General features: G+C 47.5%; 1 protein-coding gene across 1 annotated transcript in view; it reads right to left on the reverse strand.

Moving 5' to 3' along the window:
- The window catches only part of CLYBL (citramalyl-CoA lyase), a gene marked incomplete at both ends in the record, with an annotated part of 176,579 nt that extends 165,065 nt beyond the window's left edge, over positions 1-11,514 (reverse strand). Inside the window, one exon of the mRNA XM_080357865.1 lies at positions 11,447-11,514. Within this exon, the coding sequence (XP_080213991.1) occupies positions 11,447-11,514 (68 nt within the window). The remainder of the gene's footprint in view (positions 1-11,446) is intronic.
- Between the last annotated feature and the right edge of the window lie 5,863 nt (positions 11,515-17,377).

A 17,377-nucleotide genomic window follows, 5' to 3' on the forward strand; every position in this document is an offset into this window, starting at 1 on the left:
ATTGCAGCATGTAGTGGTAGGAAGATTTCCTCAGTAGCTTGTGGGTTTTTGTTTTGTTTTGTGTTTTCCTTTCCTGTTGAACTAACTGTGAAATGGTTTTCACATCTATCAACTTCTCAAAGAAACAGTTAGTAAGAAAATAGGTTTTATACTTCCAGTATGTTAAAATCACTATTTGGCACTGACCCAACCCAAAGCACCTTCAGTGCTTTAGTACTGCTAAAGATTTGACAAAAAATAAGTGAATGTTTATCCCAACAAGCCTGCAAAGCATGCATTTGTATATAAAGCCTAAATGAATGAGCCCACAAAAATCTATAAATGCACCACAAATTAGAGAACTTAAATGAAAAATACCATAAAAAAAATGTCATTAAAAATACACTGATGACATGCCATCTAGAAACTGTATGTCCTTCACAAAGAAAATACAGGAGTAGCAGGAATGCTGCCTTGGACACATCCCTACAGAGAGAGCTGGGAAACCCTGACTCGCATTTTACCACAGAAAGCCGAGTGGTTGCTGAAGGCAGCCAGACCATTTAGAAAGAGCAAGGTACTCAGCTATGTTTATCACATTTTAACCATTAAAAAAAAATTGTCTAGTACCAGCATGTCCATAGGCAACAAAGCAGCTGGCTCTAACATAAACAGCCACATAACTGTCTTTTAATAGTGGATATAAAGGTTTGAGTCCTGCTCTGCAAAGGCCCTGGGGTCACACTAAACTCAGTGCAGTGTTTGGGGCCCCGAGCACGTCAATTGAGGCAACAAAAGCAGTGTCAAAAAATGGAATAATACCAATACACTTCTGAAGGGCAGCTGCTTCTCTCAACGTAGGGAAGAACAACAGTTTGGATACTGCGCCACATAGCCAGCTGCTGCTGAAAACAACGTGTGTAAACACACAGGTACTGAATTGATACAGATTAATAAAGCAAAGACACTGCAAAGAGACTTGACATGCAGTCAGCTCTTGTCTTCACTGGAATTTAAGCTCAGATGGTGCAATCTGGTACCCAAATAACTTCAGACATGGCACGTTAATGAAGCCGTGAATGCTGGCTTACGCTGTCTGGACCAGAAGGGTTCAGCTTTGGCCATTCAAAATTACAGGTACAGATGCTTCATTTCAGGGCAGCAATTGCTGTATTTTGGTCAGAAACTTAAAAATGATTGCTCCAACCCTCATGTAAGGAATAGAATCACAGAATCATTTTGGCTGGAAGAGACCTTCAAGATCATTGAGTCCAACCATTAACCTAACTGTAGCACTAAACCATGTCCCTAAGAACATCATCTACACGTCTTTTAAACGCTCCAGGGGTGGTGACTCCACCACTTCCCTGGGCAGCCTGTTCCAGCGCCTGACAGCCCTTTCTGTGAAGAATTTTTTCCTAATATCTGATCTGAACCGCCCCTGGCACAACTTGAGGCCATTTCCTCTTGTCCTATCACTTGTTACTTGGGAGAAGAGACCAACACCCTCCATGCTACAACCTCCTTTCAGGTAGTTTTAGACAGCGATAAGGTCTCCCCTCAGCCTCCTTTTCTCCAGGCTGAACAGCCCCAGTTCCCTCAGCTGCTCCTCATCAGACTTGTGCTCCAGACCCCTCACCAGCTTTGTTGCCCTTCTCTGCACTCTCCCCAGCACCTCAATGTCTGTCTTGTACTGAGGGGAAGTAAGAGAGAAGCGCATAGGGAAAGCAGTACCTGCTCTGAGAATAAACACTGGCCTCAACATTTCCTTGGGCTGCAGCTCTAGTGCCTTTCAGGTTTTCTAGGGCCATAAAGCTGCAGCATATTCTGTATTTAGCAGACTGTATTGCCTGTTTAGAGCCATACTAAGAAGTTTTATGAAGACCAGGCATGCTGGCGTATCACCCACTTTGTTGAAGTGCCGTGCACGCTGCTACTCTCTTCCTTCTCAAGAAATAAGGAGATGAGAGCTCTCCCTACAAAATGCCTGGCCCACATCATGGGCAAAGGTCACCGCTTGCAAAATATTATTAAGAAGTCAGGAGAAGCTGATTTTATAGCCAAATTAGCAGCTCAGCAAAACAGTGGGCTATGGCATGAAAGATAATAACGCAAGAAGTACAGCTGGTAAGGTTTTTACTGGAATCATTGCCCGGGACGTTTTGAGTTTTTTTTGGGGGGAAAAGAGATATCAACACAAGGAGTGTGAAAACCCAGGCTGCTACATCAACTTTCAGAGGCAGGTGTTTCTCCGTTTTTTTCAAGCCCATTCCCACCACCTTTGCAATGTTGCTGCTCCACGGCTGCAGCCAGCAGCACAAGCCGGTTCCCCTCCTGCGTTTGGAGCGCGGGTTTTACAAGCCTGTTTTGCCTTCCTGCAGGCACTCTGAGCTTATAAATGGCACCTTTCAGTGTCCTGAATTATGAAGGGCAGCTAGTCCCGAATTCTCCTGTCGCTTAATGATCTCACATAAAATGAGGTCTACAAAACTTTTATTACCGCTTGCAGTTCAAATTCGCAGGTGAAGAACCACCAGGGAAAGGATGGGGACGTGTCTCTTGCTTTTGCTCTCCTAATTTTCCAGGTGCAAGAAAGTTTCCCACTTGGGCTTGAACTATTAGTTAACTCTCAAAGCAAAGCCTGATCTAAATAAAAAGACTGCAGTGTGTTACCCCGATAAGCACTGGGAAAATCCAAGGAGAAACCACTTGAGAGCACCACACACTAGCATCAGATTTAGGTTAAAAAGCCCTACCTAAGCATTTAGTTATTGTGTTCTGTTTTCCACCTAATTTTATTCACTTATCACCACTAAGTATATCTGACACTCAAAGAATTATACATGATATTTAATTAAAACACTAATTGGTCCCTCCCCTATTCTGGTAATAACATCTGACATTTGGAAAACATACTGTACCTCAGTAGTCCAAACAAAAATTCAAAAGGAAGTGTTTCTAAAAAAATAAAGGATTTTGTTTGTTACAAATTACTTCTGCTTTTATATAAAGATTTAACGATTCATGGCATGCCAAATACAGTGCTAATGAGCTTTGGGTTGTGTTTTTAATTTTTGTTTGTATTTTTTTTTTCTGCTAAAAACAATTACTACAGGCCATACAAATGCCACTGAATAAACCAGGAAACCTAGTAAAACTGTAGGTGAAATTGGCATTTTGTTTCAAGCGTGGCTCAGGAGTCCAATTCGCTTGTTGGTGAGCTGCATATTTCAAATAGCACTTGCATCTCCTCCAAAAAGGAAGCCAGGTAAGATGCTTTCAAAAAACATGTTTACAACACACAGTAATGAAAAAGAAAAATTAAAGAACATGACCTCACCATTTAATTCCCACCTTCCAAGGATGAAGCATCTTAGTCTTTCTGCTTTCTTCTCCACTTTCCAGTGAAAGGTAGATAAATTAGCAGAAATACAGGCTCTTCATTCTCAGTACCTCTTTGGAGGATATGTGCCCTTAAAAACCTTTGTAGGGAGCATTATTAATATTGTTCCTAGCAGTGAACAAGTTTTAATGCCTACAAAAACACTGTCTAGTCATAGCCATGCAAGTCTTCCTTTTTGGTGACCCGGTTTCAAGAAACAAACAAAAAACAGTGGAAATTATGCCAAATTTTCTTTCATCATTCAGTTATGCTGATCACTGCCTAACTCAACTAGTAACTAGATACCAATAACAGTCCTTCTACAACAAACCTTGCCATCTACCACATAGAATCATAGAATGGTTTGGATGGAAGGGACCTTCAAAGGCCATCTAGTCCAACCCCCCTGCAAGGAGCACAGACATCTTCAACTAGATCACCTAGACCACATGTTGATCACAGTCTAATGAAGTCCTACCTTGACCCTGCTTTCTCCAGCCCCTTCACCTCTGCCTCTGGGCCTAGGAGGACTTTAAGACACCTAAAAGAAATAATTCAAACTGCCTTTTGCAGAAAGTGTAGGGATCCTGCCAAGCTGCAGCCAAGCCAGTGCCCACTTCGACCACCACAAGTAAGGACAATATCAGTCCCTTGGGCTTTGGTCTTCCAAGTAACACGTTATTCCAATGGCTTTCAGAAAACTTTTAAACTGAAAACATACAAACATACAGGATGTTGCAGGTTTAAAGAAATTATTATAGCTATTGCCTAGCAGCTGATAACGTTGCCAGGAAATAGAAATATGTCTGCAATGAGCTAGCCTTGTTATGCCCATATTCAATATTTTCCCTACTTTCTTTGAAATGCATTTCAACAACTCAAAAAATAAAAACCACCAACTCCCCCAAAACCAAACACAACAACAAAACAAAACAACAAACAAACAAAAACCCAACTCATAAACCACAAACTCCCTACCCAATAGAATGAGGGAATGAAAGATATTCACACTGACCAACCCCACTCTCCAGTTTACCCCCCCAGAATCCCACTGACAGTATCAAGAGTGGGGAATCAAACCCTTTTATTACTGAGCCCGCAGCAGATAAAGTGGCAATTGTGGTTATACAGTATTGGAAGTGTAGCTACAACATAGCGTGACAGCTTGTTAGTGTTGAAAATATATAAGCTCTTTGTAATTGTGCCTTTGGAATGCCATCTGTCTTGAATTAACGTCCACCTGGGATCATGTTTCGATGACCAATATGGACAGATTACTAGAACTTTAAAACCTCGCTTTCTTTGTAATTGACATTTAAACTGTTTGAAGTTTCTCATTAAGTCCTTTTTTACAAATTAGGTGCAGATGTATAAAGCTAAATGTACAGTACTAAGGGAAATTAGGTCACCTGAAAGCTCAATAATAAAATGTATCAACTGTTTAAGTGCAATGAGTACATTAAAATTTAGAGATCGACTTTATGCCCTGAATTCTTCAGTGTTTCATCATTTCCCTTTCATCGCTGCAGAGTCGCTGATGCCAATCATTTTTAATTAAAATAGCAGAGAAGAAAGCGGGTTTGACCGCTCAGCCCATGATGACTGGTCAACCCTGGCCCACAAAGGGCAGGAGAAGACCAGGCAGGGAGCCCCAGTGATGCCCATTTCACAGGGACACGCAAATCCTATTTATACCAGTGAGGCCAGGAGATTTAAAAGACACAGGGATACTTGAGAAGTAAATATAGCACTGATGAGAAAATAAGGGGAAGAATTACAAAGGGGACTAATTCAAGACCCAGGGGCTCAGTAACCAGGCAGCTGACCTCCAGACCCACTTTCAGCCAAAGTTCTGCAGACCTGCTGTGCTCCATGTGGCCTTGTGGGGTGGGAGAGAGAAGCATGAAAAAAGCAGTGGCTGGACAAACACCTTCATGCACAGGCTGGTCAACAAAATAAGGGTGAATTGAGTATTTCCCCTTTCCAAATGAGGAGACTCAGAGAAGCATGAGGAAGGGGTCTGGGAGAGACCATCACCAGGAGCCCACCTGATGTGCAGAGGACAGGAGCAAATACCACACTGGGGTTCATGAGCAGAAACTCTACAAAACTCTTAGCATCAAGGAGCTTGGTAGAATGACTCATAAGAGACTTCAAGTCCAGCAGCCCCATCTCCCCAAAAGGCATTAAAACCCTAGAGAACCCGCTCACTCAGCCTTTACGATTAGCCAAGAAATACTGCACAAGCATGTGAAGGCTCAACATTGGAAGGCATTGAGCATCGCCCAAGGGAAAAAGCATCCTCCTTCCCCATGGAGGGCCATGGAACAGGGGTGGCATTGGGCCTCCAGACAGCATCCTGCAGTTGGCTGCACTGAAACTCAATACAATCAAGAAGGTTTAGTGACAGGTCCATTAACCCTCTCTCCCAGAGAAAGGTCCCCTGAGATAAATTAGGACACCACCTACATAAAATGCACAACTGAAAATCCTTTTGGCACCACAGTCAGTTCTTTACATGATGCCTGGGGGCATACCATGGCTCCCTGCTCATAAGCATGGAGGTGCAATGGAAGAAGCAGTCTTGTCCTAAAAGCTGGTAAAGAAGACAAATACACTGTCAAGCGGATCTTTTTTGTGTGCTTAGACTACGTTATCTCCTCTCAAGCACATTTTCTTCAGTACAACTACTTATTACAATGATTTTAAAAAGTTCTTCTACTCACATCTCCTTATAACCCTATTCTAGTAAGCTACTAAAACTCAGTTTGCAAAAGAAGTGTAAACTTTCAGCTGGGTACATTTCTGCTGCTTCTGATAACCAGCCAAGAAACTTTGGTGTGAAACTGGTTGCGCATCTGTTTGCAAGGTGAACAGCTGGTCTCAACTGGTACCAGAAGAGGATGGCAGAGGATTCTGGTTTCCATATCCATGGACTCATACACATCTTCAGTTCAAGGAGAAATTTGGAGAAAAATTATGTGTATTTTTCAAAGAAAGAAAAATTAAACCAGCCATATGTAAGCAAACTGCAACACCTGAGAGAGAACAAAACCTGACCAATAAAATACAGCAAGGTGACAACGTTTTCCAGGGAGGGATAGCCTAATTAATTTGTAAATGTAAATGAGACAGAGAACACTCATACCCAATGAGAAAGATTTCTAAGAAAAGCGTATTTGTACTCAATTCTGTTTTGCTCACACATTTTATGAATACTGGCTTTCATTCAGCTAACAGGTCCGAAAAGGCAAGTACAGGACCGGGCAGGACTGTCCAGAACTGTGTTAGCTTTAAGCAGACTGGTTGGAGTGCCAGCGGTGATTAGCTGCACACACTCAGCTTTGCGGCCTGCTTCTCATTAGCATTAATTAGCCAGCATCATACCTCTGCTGTTGCCAGGATGAGAACTGGCTCAGGCAGTAGTTTCGCAGTCCTTAATGCCAAGTATAGAGTTGCCAGAATGCACAACGCAGAGCTGATGTGTCTTTCTAGCAAGGGCAGAGGCGAGCGGAGACGCGGTTCAGCAGAAAGCTGGAGCAGAGTGGACAGGTGACACCTCCTTTGGTTTAAGACCTCCCAACACAACTTTAACCTGGCAAAAACGCCTGAGTGCATTTGAAACACCAGAACTAAGGCTCAGCTTTGTAATGTTTTCACCTGACCTAGCGGTGATGGCTGATGAAAGGCCCCATCCCACATCCTCCCAGACACGTGGTCCAGTGACGGTGGTTGCAAGGTAAGCTGAGGCTCCATCAGGTCTGTCCCCAGAGGATTGCAACACTGGGGACTCAATTAGCGGTGTTCAAGGTGTCTCCTCCCTCACGAGAGCCACTATCAGGTTCTCACCTTGCCAGCAACATTATTTTAGGTGAACAAAAGTGACCTTGCAGAAAAGCAGATTCTGCGGATACAGCTCAACAGTTCTGACGGATAAAGTGGTTTTATCACCAGAAAGTCACACTTTCAAATAAATTTCACCCCGAGGCCATAATCTCGAAAGATACACTTTAAAACCTGTAGAACATAAAATGAGTGATTTTCTTGGATAAAGCTTCAGGAAGTAAATCCCTGACAGACTTAACACACTATTGATATTCTTGGTTATAGCTCTACACATGCCGAGCAGGATCAGCTACTGGTAAGGACCACGATTCATGTCTTTCCATTTAAACGTTGCAACAAAGAATAAAAGTATTTCAGAACTAACAAAGGGAAACCTTTTAATTTGCTAGAACGATTTCAGCTCTCATTGCATTAGCACCCTCCAGTGTCCAATCCAAGAAAAACAACATCATCACTAATTTGCCAAGTAGCTGCAAAGTTGGAGTGTGAAACACAAGACAGAACAGAAGTGGATTCCTGGCAGAGAAGATGGCAATTGGAGATGACAGAAGAAACTCCCAATTCTAGAAGTTTTAGATGACGTAGGTGCAGTCCCTGAACAAGATCTGACAGGGGGTTAATTACTCTTCTCAGGCTCCTTTGCTCCTAGCAAAGCAAGTGTGTTGGTACCTTTGAAACAACACACTCTACATACCCACACGTTATATTCAATAGGCTGCAGCGCTCCACCGAGATGTGAGCTTAACGGCACCACTTTAGATTGATTCAGTATGGGCATGTGGGCATGTGGGCATAGATCTGCCTGGAATACGACATTTAAATAAATATATGTAAAAAAACCTTCTCAAACACAGGTAAAGCAGATGTGCACTTGGCTAGCCAAGGGCAAACAGGTGATCAAGCTTACATGTGCGATGCTCTTCTCTCACAGCATAATCACCAAGCAAAGAGAGAACCCTTCACAAAGATCTGTTAGCGAGAAAGTTTTCATAGTCAATGTTTTACGCCAACATTGTCTTTAAAAGCACATTTGAAGTTCTTGACAACAATGACAGGAAGAACAGCTACATTTGTTATGAAAAAAACAGCTGGAAGGAGTTTTTTTAATCTTTTTCCAACAAGACAAAATTCTTCTGCAGATAGGAAATGTCAAAAAGGCCCTGGAACATTGCAAGTAAGCAAAAACCAGTTTTGGGTACCATAGGCTTAACCTGTCTGCTAATGACACAGATACTCTGTCTGCATTCTCACAGTAGCACTGCAGAGTGGCTTTTCAGGGGCAGCAACACCCACATGAGGAGAGGATGGCACCAGCTGGAAACCAGGCGCATGGCATCAGAGATACCTGCTATAATCTGAGTACCAGCCCGACAGCGCTGCAATGAGTGCTGTGCGATGCAAGCACCAAGGTCCAGACCCAGAGGCACCTGCCAACTCCTGCTAAAGACCAGGGAGCTGCTAATTAAGTCCAAGCAACACGTGCATCGATTGCCGACATTTTAAGTCATCCCTGGATTTTCTCTCCCTGCTGCACATGGCTACATGGCTGCCCAGCTCAAAGTTGAGCAATGACTCCTCGTGCCTCATCCTGCTCTGGCCTCTGACTGCTTGGATGCCCCAAATTCTGTGGTCTCCACCTGCGTGGTGGCCTCTCAGGCTGCACAGCAGCACTGATGACAAGGGGCAGGCAGTTCCCACCACAGGGAGGCCATCATGTCCCCTGGGAGTCAAGTGAGGGGGCTGCGAGCCACGTCCCATCCTGTGGCACCACCAGCCAAGGAAGCTCCTTCTGACCACAGCTGGAAGAGAGCAGCCTCACCACAGGCAAGTGGTCAGCCTCCTCTCCCAGCCCTGAATGGGTGCTATGAACATATAAACATAATCATCTGATTGCCCTCACACCAGGTACAATTCTCCCTACATTATAAATATTCAAAATTTGTCATGACCAGAAACAGAAAAGCATAGCATTTATAATTCTGCACCAATATGAGGTAGGAGGAAAAAAAAAAAAAGACACATCCATGCATGCATCTTCTCCAGAAACAGGCTCTAAAAGTAAGCTGAAGGAGGTAGGCTGGAAAAATGACCCTGGGTGCTCTGCAGGACAGTGTTACTGTGGGCAAGAAAGATTAATGTGGATTTTGTGAGTTCTTCACACTGCCTCTAGCACAGCACAAAGCAGTCCAGCTGTCCCTGAGGGTCTCCAAGAACACCAGCATCAATATTGCGTGTTCGCAGTAACATCTATATTACAGTTATTATAGACTGTATGCTCTTTAGTCAGTCAACTATAAAATATTTACAGTATTGTGGTCTCAGCAGAGATTGCAAGAATTTAAAGCTTGAAATATTAAAATGAATTAACACTTGATTTCCTGCCTAATATCAGTTCTACAAAAATCTGCTCTCCCTCTAGGAGGGCTGTTGAAAACCTCCCTTAAATCAACGCAGACCCAACAATCAATCACACAGGCAGAAGTAATTCCCTGCCTGCAGGTAACATAGAACAGTTTGGGTTGGCATGGACCTTCAAAAATTATCCCGTCCAACCCTCCTGCAATGAGCAGGGACATCTTCAACTAGATCAGGTTGCTCAGAGCCCCATCCAGCCTGGCCTGGAATGTCTCCAGGGATGAGGCATCTACCACTTGTGCAAGTTTCACCACACTCTGTAGAAAATTTCTTCCTTATGTCCATGCCCCCTGACAGCTATTGGGCCGCCTGTGACAAAGCACCTGGTTATCTTGGTCTCTTTGCAAGTGAACATACATTGTCTACGTAACAACCTCTTGTCCAGAAACCTTGGCGGCAGGAGCAGGGGGACACGCCACCCCTTCAGACTCACACGGGCCTCCCCAGGCCCAGGATGACGGGTGCTGACAGGGCTGCCAACAGACCCACTTCGGTCCACATCATGACCTGTGCTCAGCTCCATCCAGGGTGGATTATCCATGGAGGAGGCAACACAGTATTCTCTTAAAAAGCAGCAAGCCCACAGTGTGGACCCAGCCCCTGCTGCTTTTCACAGAATCACAGAATGTCAGGGATTGGAAGGGACCTTGAAAGATCATCTAGTCCAATTCTCCTGCCGGAGCAGGAACACCTAAATGAGGTTACACAGGAATGTGTCCAGGTGGGTTTTGAATGTCTCCAGAGGAGGAGACTCCACAACTCCCTGGGCAGCCTGTTCCAGTGCTCTGGCACCCTCACCGTGAAGAAGATTCCTCTCATATTTAAGTTGAATCTCCATATTTATAAACATTAATGAGGTCACCCCTCAGTCTCCTCTTCTCCAAGCTAAAGAGACCCAGCTCCCTCAGCCTTTCCTCATAAGGGAGATGCTCCACTCCCTTAATCATCTTGGTTGCCCTATGCTGGACCCTCTCCAGCAGTTCCCTGTCCTTCTTGAACTGAGGGGCCCAGAACTGGACACAATATTCCAGGTGTGGTCTCACCAGGGCAGAGTAGAGGGGAAGGAGAACCCCTCTGGACCTACTAACCACCCCACTTCTGATACACCCCAGGATGCCATTGGCCTTCCTGGCCACAAGGGCACAGTGCTGGCTCATGGTCATCCTGCTGTCCACCAGGACCCCCAGGTCCCCTTCCCCTACACTGCTCTCTAATAGGTTGTTCCCCAACTTATACTGGAACCTGGGGTTGTTCCTGCCCAGATGCAGGACTCTACACTTTTCCCCTGCAGGAGATGTGGCACAGCGGCCCTGTAGGTCGGAGGCTCAGTGCAGGAATGGGGAAGACCCCGGTCACTCCCCGCGCAGCAGCCACCAAAGTGGACAACCGGGCAAGGGTAATTTTGCGGTAACTGCAAGAAACTAATTTCTGCGCTCACGTTCCTTGTGCCCGAGCTACCAGCGCCCCCACGGCGGGGCACAGGGCGGGGGCAGGCGGGAAGGAAAGGCCGGGGCTCGCCCGTGAGAGGCTTCCCGACGGAGTACCCAAGGAACCGGTGGACCCGCAGTTTCCCCCCCGCTGGCGCACGGCGGAGGCGCCCCGCCCCGGCCCGGCCCGGCCCGGCCCCCACAGCCTCTCCCGCAGGCAGCCCAGGCCCCCCCCCACCTGTGGCAGCCCCAGCCCGGCCTGTGGACCGACATCACCCGCTCGGTGGGGCGGGGGAGACCCCCCGGCAGCGCGGCTGCCAGCGGGGAGGGGCGGCGCCGGGGGTCCGTCGGTCCCGCCCACCGCACCCGCGTCACTCGCAGTCCCCGCGTCACTCACAGTCTCCACCTCCCCCGGCGCAGCCCGGCCCGCCAGCAGACCCACGCTGCTGCCGCCGCAGCCGCCATCACCGCCGTCTAGGCCCCGCCCCCCCGCGGCCCATTGGCTGGGACGGTGGCGTTCCCGGCCGCCGGGCTCCTCCTCTCCGCGGCGCTGATTGGTCTGGAGGGAAGAGGAGGCGTGCCCTGCGCCACGCCCCCCACGTGCCCGAGCCAGCCGGGCGCCGCGGGGCGGGGGCGGAGCGTTGGGTGCTCACGGGGCGGGGCGTGACCCGCGGCCGTTACCGGCTGTTGGGGGCGTGCGGTCAGCGGCCCGGGCGCTGGGGCTCGGCCGCGCCAGGTGTCAGCCCTGGGCCTGCGCACCCCGGGGCGGGACGGCTAGGTGGCTCCGGGTGGCGGTTCCCTTCGCCTCGGTGCTGCTCCAGGGCAGGCCGCTGCCCGCGGTGAGGGCGCAGCTTCCCCGCCAACCGGCCAGGCCCCTCCGAGCCAGCGAGCCTGAAGGGGAGTTGGGCTTGCACCTGCCGCAGCCTGCCCGAAACCCGTCAGGGGTGGCGTGTATAAGGGGGTCAGCAGCTCCTCGGCCAAAATCACAATGCCTGGAGTCATCTCTTCCGCTCCTTAGGCAGCGGTAGCTGTAATGGTAGAGACATGGTGATAGTGGAACTTAACACAGGCAGGTCACAGAATCACAGAATGGTTTGGGTTGACAGGGACCTCTGGAGATGATCTAGTCCAACCCACCTGCTAAAGCAGGTTCACCCAGAGCAGATCACACAGGAATGTGTCCAGGTGGGTTTTGAATGTCTCCAGAGAAGGAGACTCCACAACCTCTCTGGGCAGCCTGTTTAGTGCTCTGGCACCCTCACAGTAAAGAAGTTTCTCCTTGTGTTTAGATGGAGCCTCCTGTGCTTCAGTCTGTGCCCATTGTGCCTCATCCTGTTGTTGGGCACCACTGAAAGGAGTCTGGTCCCATCCTCTTGACACCCACCCTTGAGATATTTAAAAACATTGCTGAGAGGTGCTGGTGCACACCTTGGTATACACATGGGCATAGCAAAACTTACACAGCTGGGCTGTGTTTGTGGTGAGGCTATTAGAGTCAGCAAGTACTTCAAGAAGTGCTGACTGAACCTTGGTGCTGGCCCGGGCCACTGCTGCAGCAAAGGCTTTTGACTCAGGACCCTTCAACTTCAGAGGTCAGTTCTGGCTGAGTGGCTTCTGTTCTGCACATCTCAGTGTGGAAATAACTGCCACAAGTGGAAATGGTTCATTTCTTGACAGGGGATAAAGAACCGAGACCAAAGGTAACATATGGCTGGACTCAATCTTGAGGTTCTCTTCTCACCAAAATGATTCCATGATTCTATTCTGTATGAAGTAGCAGGGGAGAGGACAGGAAGGAAACAAAATTGAGAAGGAAAGGCTACTGAAAACAGAGCAGGGATTCTGCTGATGCTGTTTTCCATCAGTCCAAAGTTAGACTGAGAATATATTTTTCCTTGCCATGCTGCTCAGATGTGCTGGAGTGACCACAAAGCACAATCCCAGCAAGTTTTTCCAACACTGTGGATATTTCAGCCAGTTTTCCTAAGGACGGGAGCTTGGATCGTGCTGACCAGCTGTCCGGTGCTCCCATCCCTGCCCTCCCACAACTGCTGCACACACTGCCCCATCTTGGACCAAGTCTGGCAATGAGAGATCTCCAAGACACTCTCTTTCAACAGCTTTTATAAAAACAGAAAGATAAAGATTTCCCCCTCCCAAACCAGTGCCCCCTACTCCTCGGAAGGCCCAGGCTCACACCTTATGGAAGAGCTTTTTTATTTTCTAGTGTCATTGAGTTTTGCCCTCTAAGTTTGTTCTTTCTCTGACACACAATTTGCTTTTATTTGTCAGAGAGCTGTGTTGAAATTTTCCCGTCTGGCTCAGCATCACTTTACAGGGAAAACAGCGTCAGCAGGTGTGTTTCCCCTCCTAGCACAATGAAATATGCTGTTTTGAAGAGCTGTGCTGAAGCATGAAAGTGACCTGCGCTCAACTTGCCTCTGTAATCTTGCGTGCTAGTCATGGGTAATACCACTTGAATCTGACATAACGTGATAACAAAAAAACATTTCCTGGAATCACCAGTAGCATGATAGTGTTAACTCTTTTCAGTGTCGGTCCAGTGAACTGCGTGTGGCAGAGACTCTTCTCCTTCCCAGCACTACTGCCTCCCTCCCTTTGCCCTCTCCTCCTGCCAATCTTATCTCTGTGGGGAACTTTTCTTCATGAGGGATGATATGGCACAAGGTGAGGGAGGAGAACCTGTGACTTGTCTCCTGCTCCCTTCTGATCTCCGTAGGGACAGGGCATTTCATTCCTGGCACCTCTCTTGTCCCTTTCTGACTCCAAGACTCCTAGGTGCACAAAATGCTCTCCTCCCCCACTTTGATGATGCCAGCCAGCAGTGGGGAAAAACAGAGATGTGTAGCTCCTGCCAGACCCTCTTGGCCATTGTTTCTCTGTGGCTTCCCATGCCAGCTTGGAGAGGATGAGAGCAGGGGGTACAGCTGGCCAGTGACAGACCCCTTTCCCCCAAATGTGGATCTCTTTTGCAGCAATGGCATTTGGTGCTGCAATCTCAGGAGGAGGCAGGACACCACGGTGACAGCGGATCACATGTTGCCACTGCATGCAGAGCAGCTTTCAGGTTTTGTCAGAAGTCCAAACACTCTTTTTCAGCATTAATACTAGAGCGTAGGTTTTGCATAAACCGGTATTGGAAAGCCTGGGGTAGCCTGGACCGCTCATTTCCAAATGACACATGCCCCTTTGACTTTTAAATGGTCATAGGAACACAGGGAGGTCAATTAAATCTCATCGCTGTCTTTTCCCTTCTGTATTCTGGGAAAAATACTGTTGATCTGTCTTGCCCTTTTAAAATTGGAAGCCTTTAAAAGATGCTGTGTTTTCCATTAATCAGATTAAGCCAATGTAACATTTTCCAGGATGCTCAGAAGGTATTTATGGGCCTAACTCCCACAGACATCCTCAAGAGTTAGGCACCCAGGTGCTTGTGAGCATGTGAGTCTTCTCGCAGCAGCATCTTTGGGGCTAAGATCCTTGGAGCCATATGTGCATGAAGAGTACAAGGAGAAATGGGTCTCTGAGCTCAGCTGGGGCTGGTCAGTATTACAATAATTTTTTGTGTCTCCTTGCAAAACCTCTTCTGCACAAATGTTTCAGCTGAATGTGTGACAACTACACACAGAAATTAGTCAGAGAGAGCGATCCTACAGCTTCTCAAATAGAAAACAAATTATGAAGATCGAATGACTCATAGACTGCACTGTTGAAAATAATTTTGCAATTGGAATGGACTAGGCAAAATAGTCTAAAAAAATATAACTGCCTACCGGCTTTCCTTCTCTTATATCAATAAAGCATCACAGCAACCACAGTGCTACAATGTACATTTCATGTACACGAATTTTTTCAGTTGTTGTATTTCAAACACCTTTTTTTGTAAAGGTGGTCTAGTATCTTCTGAGATGTTGAAAGTGTAAGGTTGCTATGAAAGAGTGAACAAATATGCTGGCAGAAGATATGGTTGTCGTTCTACACTCATTTTCTAACTCTAATGATCTCTTAATGGTATTATTGGTGACTAAAGCAGGTACTTTTGCACAAGAATGGGAAAAAGAAGCAGTGTAGAGCAGAAGTACTGTAGGATTATTAATGAGCCATGGTGATAAAAATAAATAATCTGTTATTGGAGTCTCTGTGGAGTATGACTAAAGACCTGTGTTGCTGCCTGAAGCTATTGCACTTCAGTGTCCTCTTGACACTCATTTGCTTTGATTTTCGAGAGAGAAATGAGCATCGTAGCAGCCAAGGAGTGATGTGCCTTCCCGTTGGTGCTGTGAACACAAGGGATGTCCTCTCCAGCTCGTTGTGCAAAAATGAGAAGTAAATAACTGTCGGCACCAATCTCGCTGAGATTCCTGTGTCTCTTTCCGGCAGACTCTCATTTTTGCTGGCCAGCTGTGTTAAAGTGCCCCTGTGGTGAACTTGCCACTTTGGGCCTGGTCTCTTACCTCGCCAAGTGTTTGGAGGAGTTGCAGAGTCCTTAACTGACTCCTGTCTGAGAGAACACTCATTACCTGGTGGGAACTTTCTCCTGCAGTGTCTCCTGTGCCACCAAACTGCTGACAGTGTCCCCTCAAGTTAGAATCACAGAATGTCCTGATTTGGAAGGGACCCACAAGGATCATCGAGTCCAACTCCTGTCCCTGCACAGGACAACCCCACAGTTCACACCATGTGTCTGAGTGCGTTGTTCAGTCTCTTCTTGAACACTGTCAGGCTTGGGGCTGTGATCGTGGTGAGGTCTCCCCTCAGTCTTCTCCAGGCTGAACAAACCAAGTGATTTTAGCTGCTCCTCATATGGCTTCCCCTCCAAACCCTTCACCAACTTCATAGCCCTCATCTGGATGCTCTCCAGTAGCTTTATATCCTTTTTATCCTGTAGCACCCAGAACTGCACACAGTGCTCCAGGTGAGGCCGCACCAGTGCAGAGCAGAGCAGGACAATCACCTCCCTGCCCGGCTGGCAATGCTGTGCTTGATGCACCTCAGGACACGGGTGGCCCTCTTGGCTGCCAGGGCACACTGCTGGCTCATGTTCAACTTGCTGCTGAAGTTACACATCTTTATCCCATCCTTTCCAGCTCTCTCTTAATGGCACGGAAAAAACAAAGGAGCATTGCAGAGTTTTATCCAGACTCTGGCTGCTGGCACTGGGTGGTGTTTGGTCTCCCCTACACATTGTGTGTTTCCAGGTTTGCAGAATGAAGGCACTCAGTGGAGGAGCTAAACCTCTGCTCACTGCTGTGCGCACCCCAGGAAGCCCATGCTGGCCTCTTGCCGGCCTTGTGCCACAGGTGCCAGTGGAGCTCTGCCCATGCTGACACAGGCCATGCAAGGTCTCTCAGTCCTTCTGGCTCCTGCTGGTGCCAGCCCTGCGAGCACAGAGCACACTACTGCACCCCTAGCCCCTTCTGCACAGCACACCGAGGCCCTTTTCGCAGGCTGCAGTGCCAGTCATCCCTCCCCGGGTCTCCTGCAAGAGCAGAGTGGGAAGATGTGTTCCCCTCCAGATGCTGCCATGTGGCCATCCGTGGGCCTGGTGGGACACTCGTGTCAGAAGACCTCTTCAAGCTCCTGCAACAGGAGCCTACCTGCCAGGCCACCTCTCAGCCTCTAACCCAGCTGCTGTCCTGACTCTTGAAGAACACTGCCTTCACCACCTTTGGTTTTATGTGGCTCTCAGACCCAGCAGCAGCCAGGAGGTTCACAGAATCATAGAATTATTTGAGTTGGAAGACACCTTAAAGATCATCTAGTTCCAAGCCCCCTGCCATGGGCAGGGACAGCTTCCACTAGACGAGGTTTCTCAAAGCCCATCCATTGTGGCCTTGGACACTCCCAGGGATGGGGCATCCACAGCTGCTCTGGGCAGCCTGTTCCAGTACCTTACCACCCTCATGGTGGAGAATTTTTTCCTTTTTTTTGTAGTTTACATCTACTGTCTTTCAGTTTAAAGCAATTATCCCTTGTCCTATCACTACATGCCCTTGTCAAAAGTACCTCTTCGGCTTTTGTGTAGGTTCCCTTTAGGTACTGGAAGGCTTCTCTAAGGTCTCCCTGGAGCCATCTCTTCATCTGGCTGAACAACCTCAACTCTCTCAGCCTGTCTTTGCAGGAGAAGTTAGCACCTCCACAGCACCACGATGGATCATCTGGCCATCAAGAAACTGCCTTCAGCCTCACAGCACAATGATCAGCAATGACATTTCCTAAGAGACCTTGGTTGGGCCTCACTGGCTTTTCTGGAGGAGTGATGGAATTGACGTGGCCTGGACAGTAGATTAAGGAGGTAATAGAAAAG

Source organism: Nesoenas mayeri, assembly GCF_963082525.1.
Source record: "Nesoenas mayeri genome assembly, chromosome: 1".
Classification (NCBI taxonomy): domain Eukaryota; kingdom Metazoa; phylum Chordata; class Aves; order Columbiformes; family Columbidae; genus Nesoenas; species Nesoenas mayeri.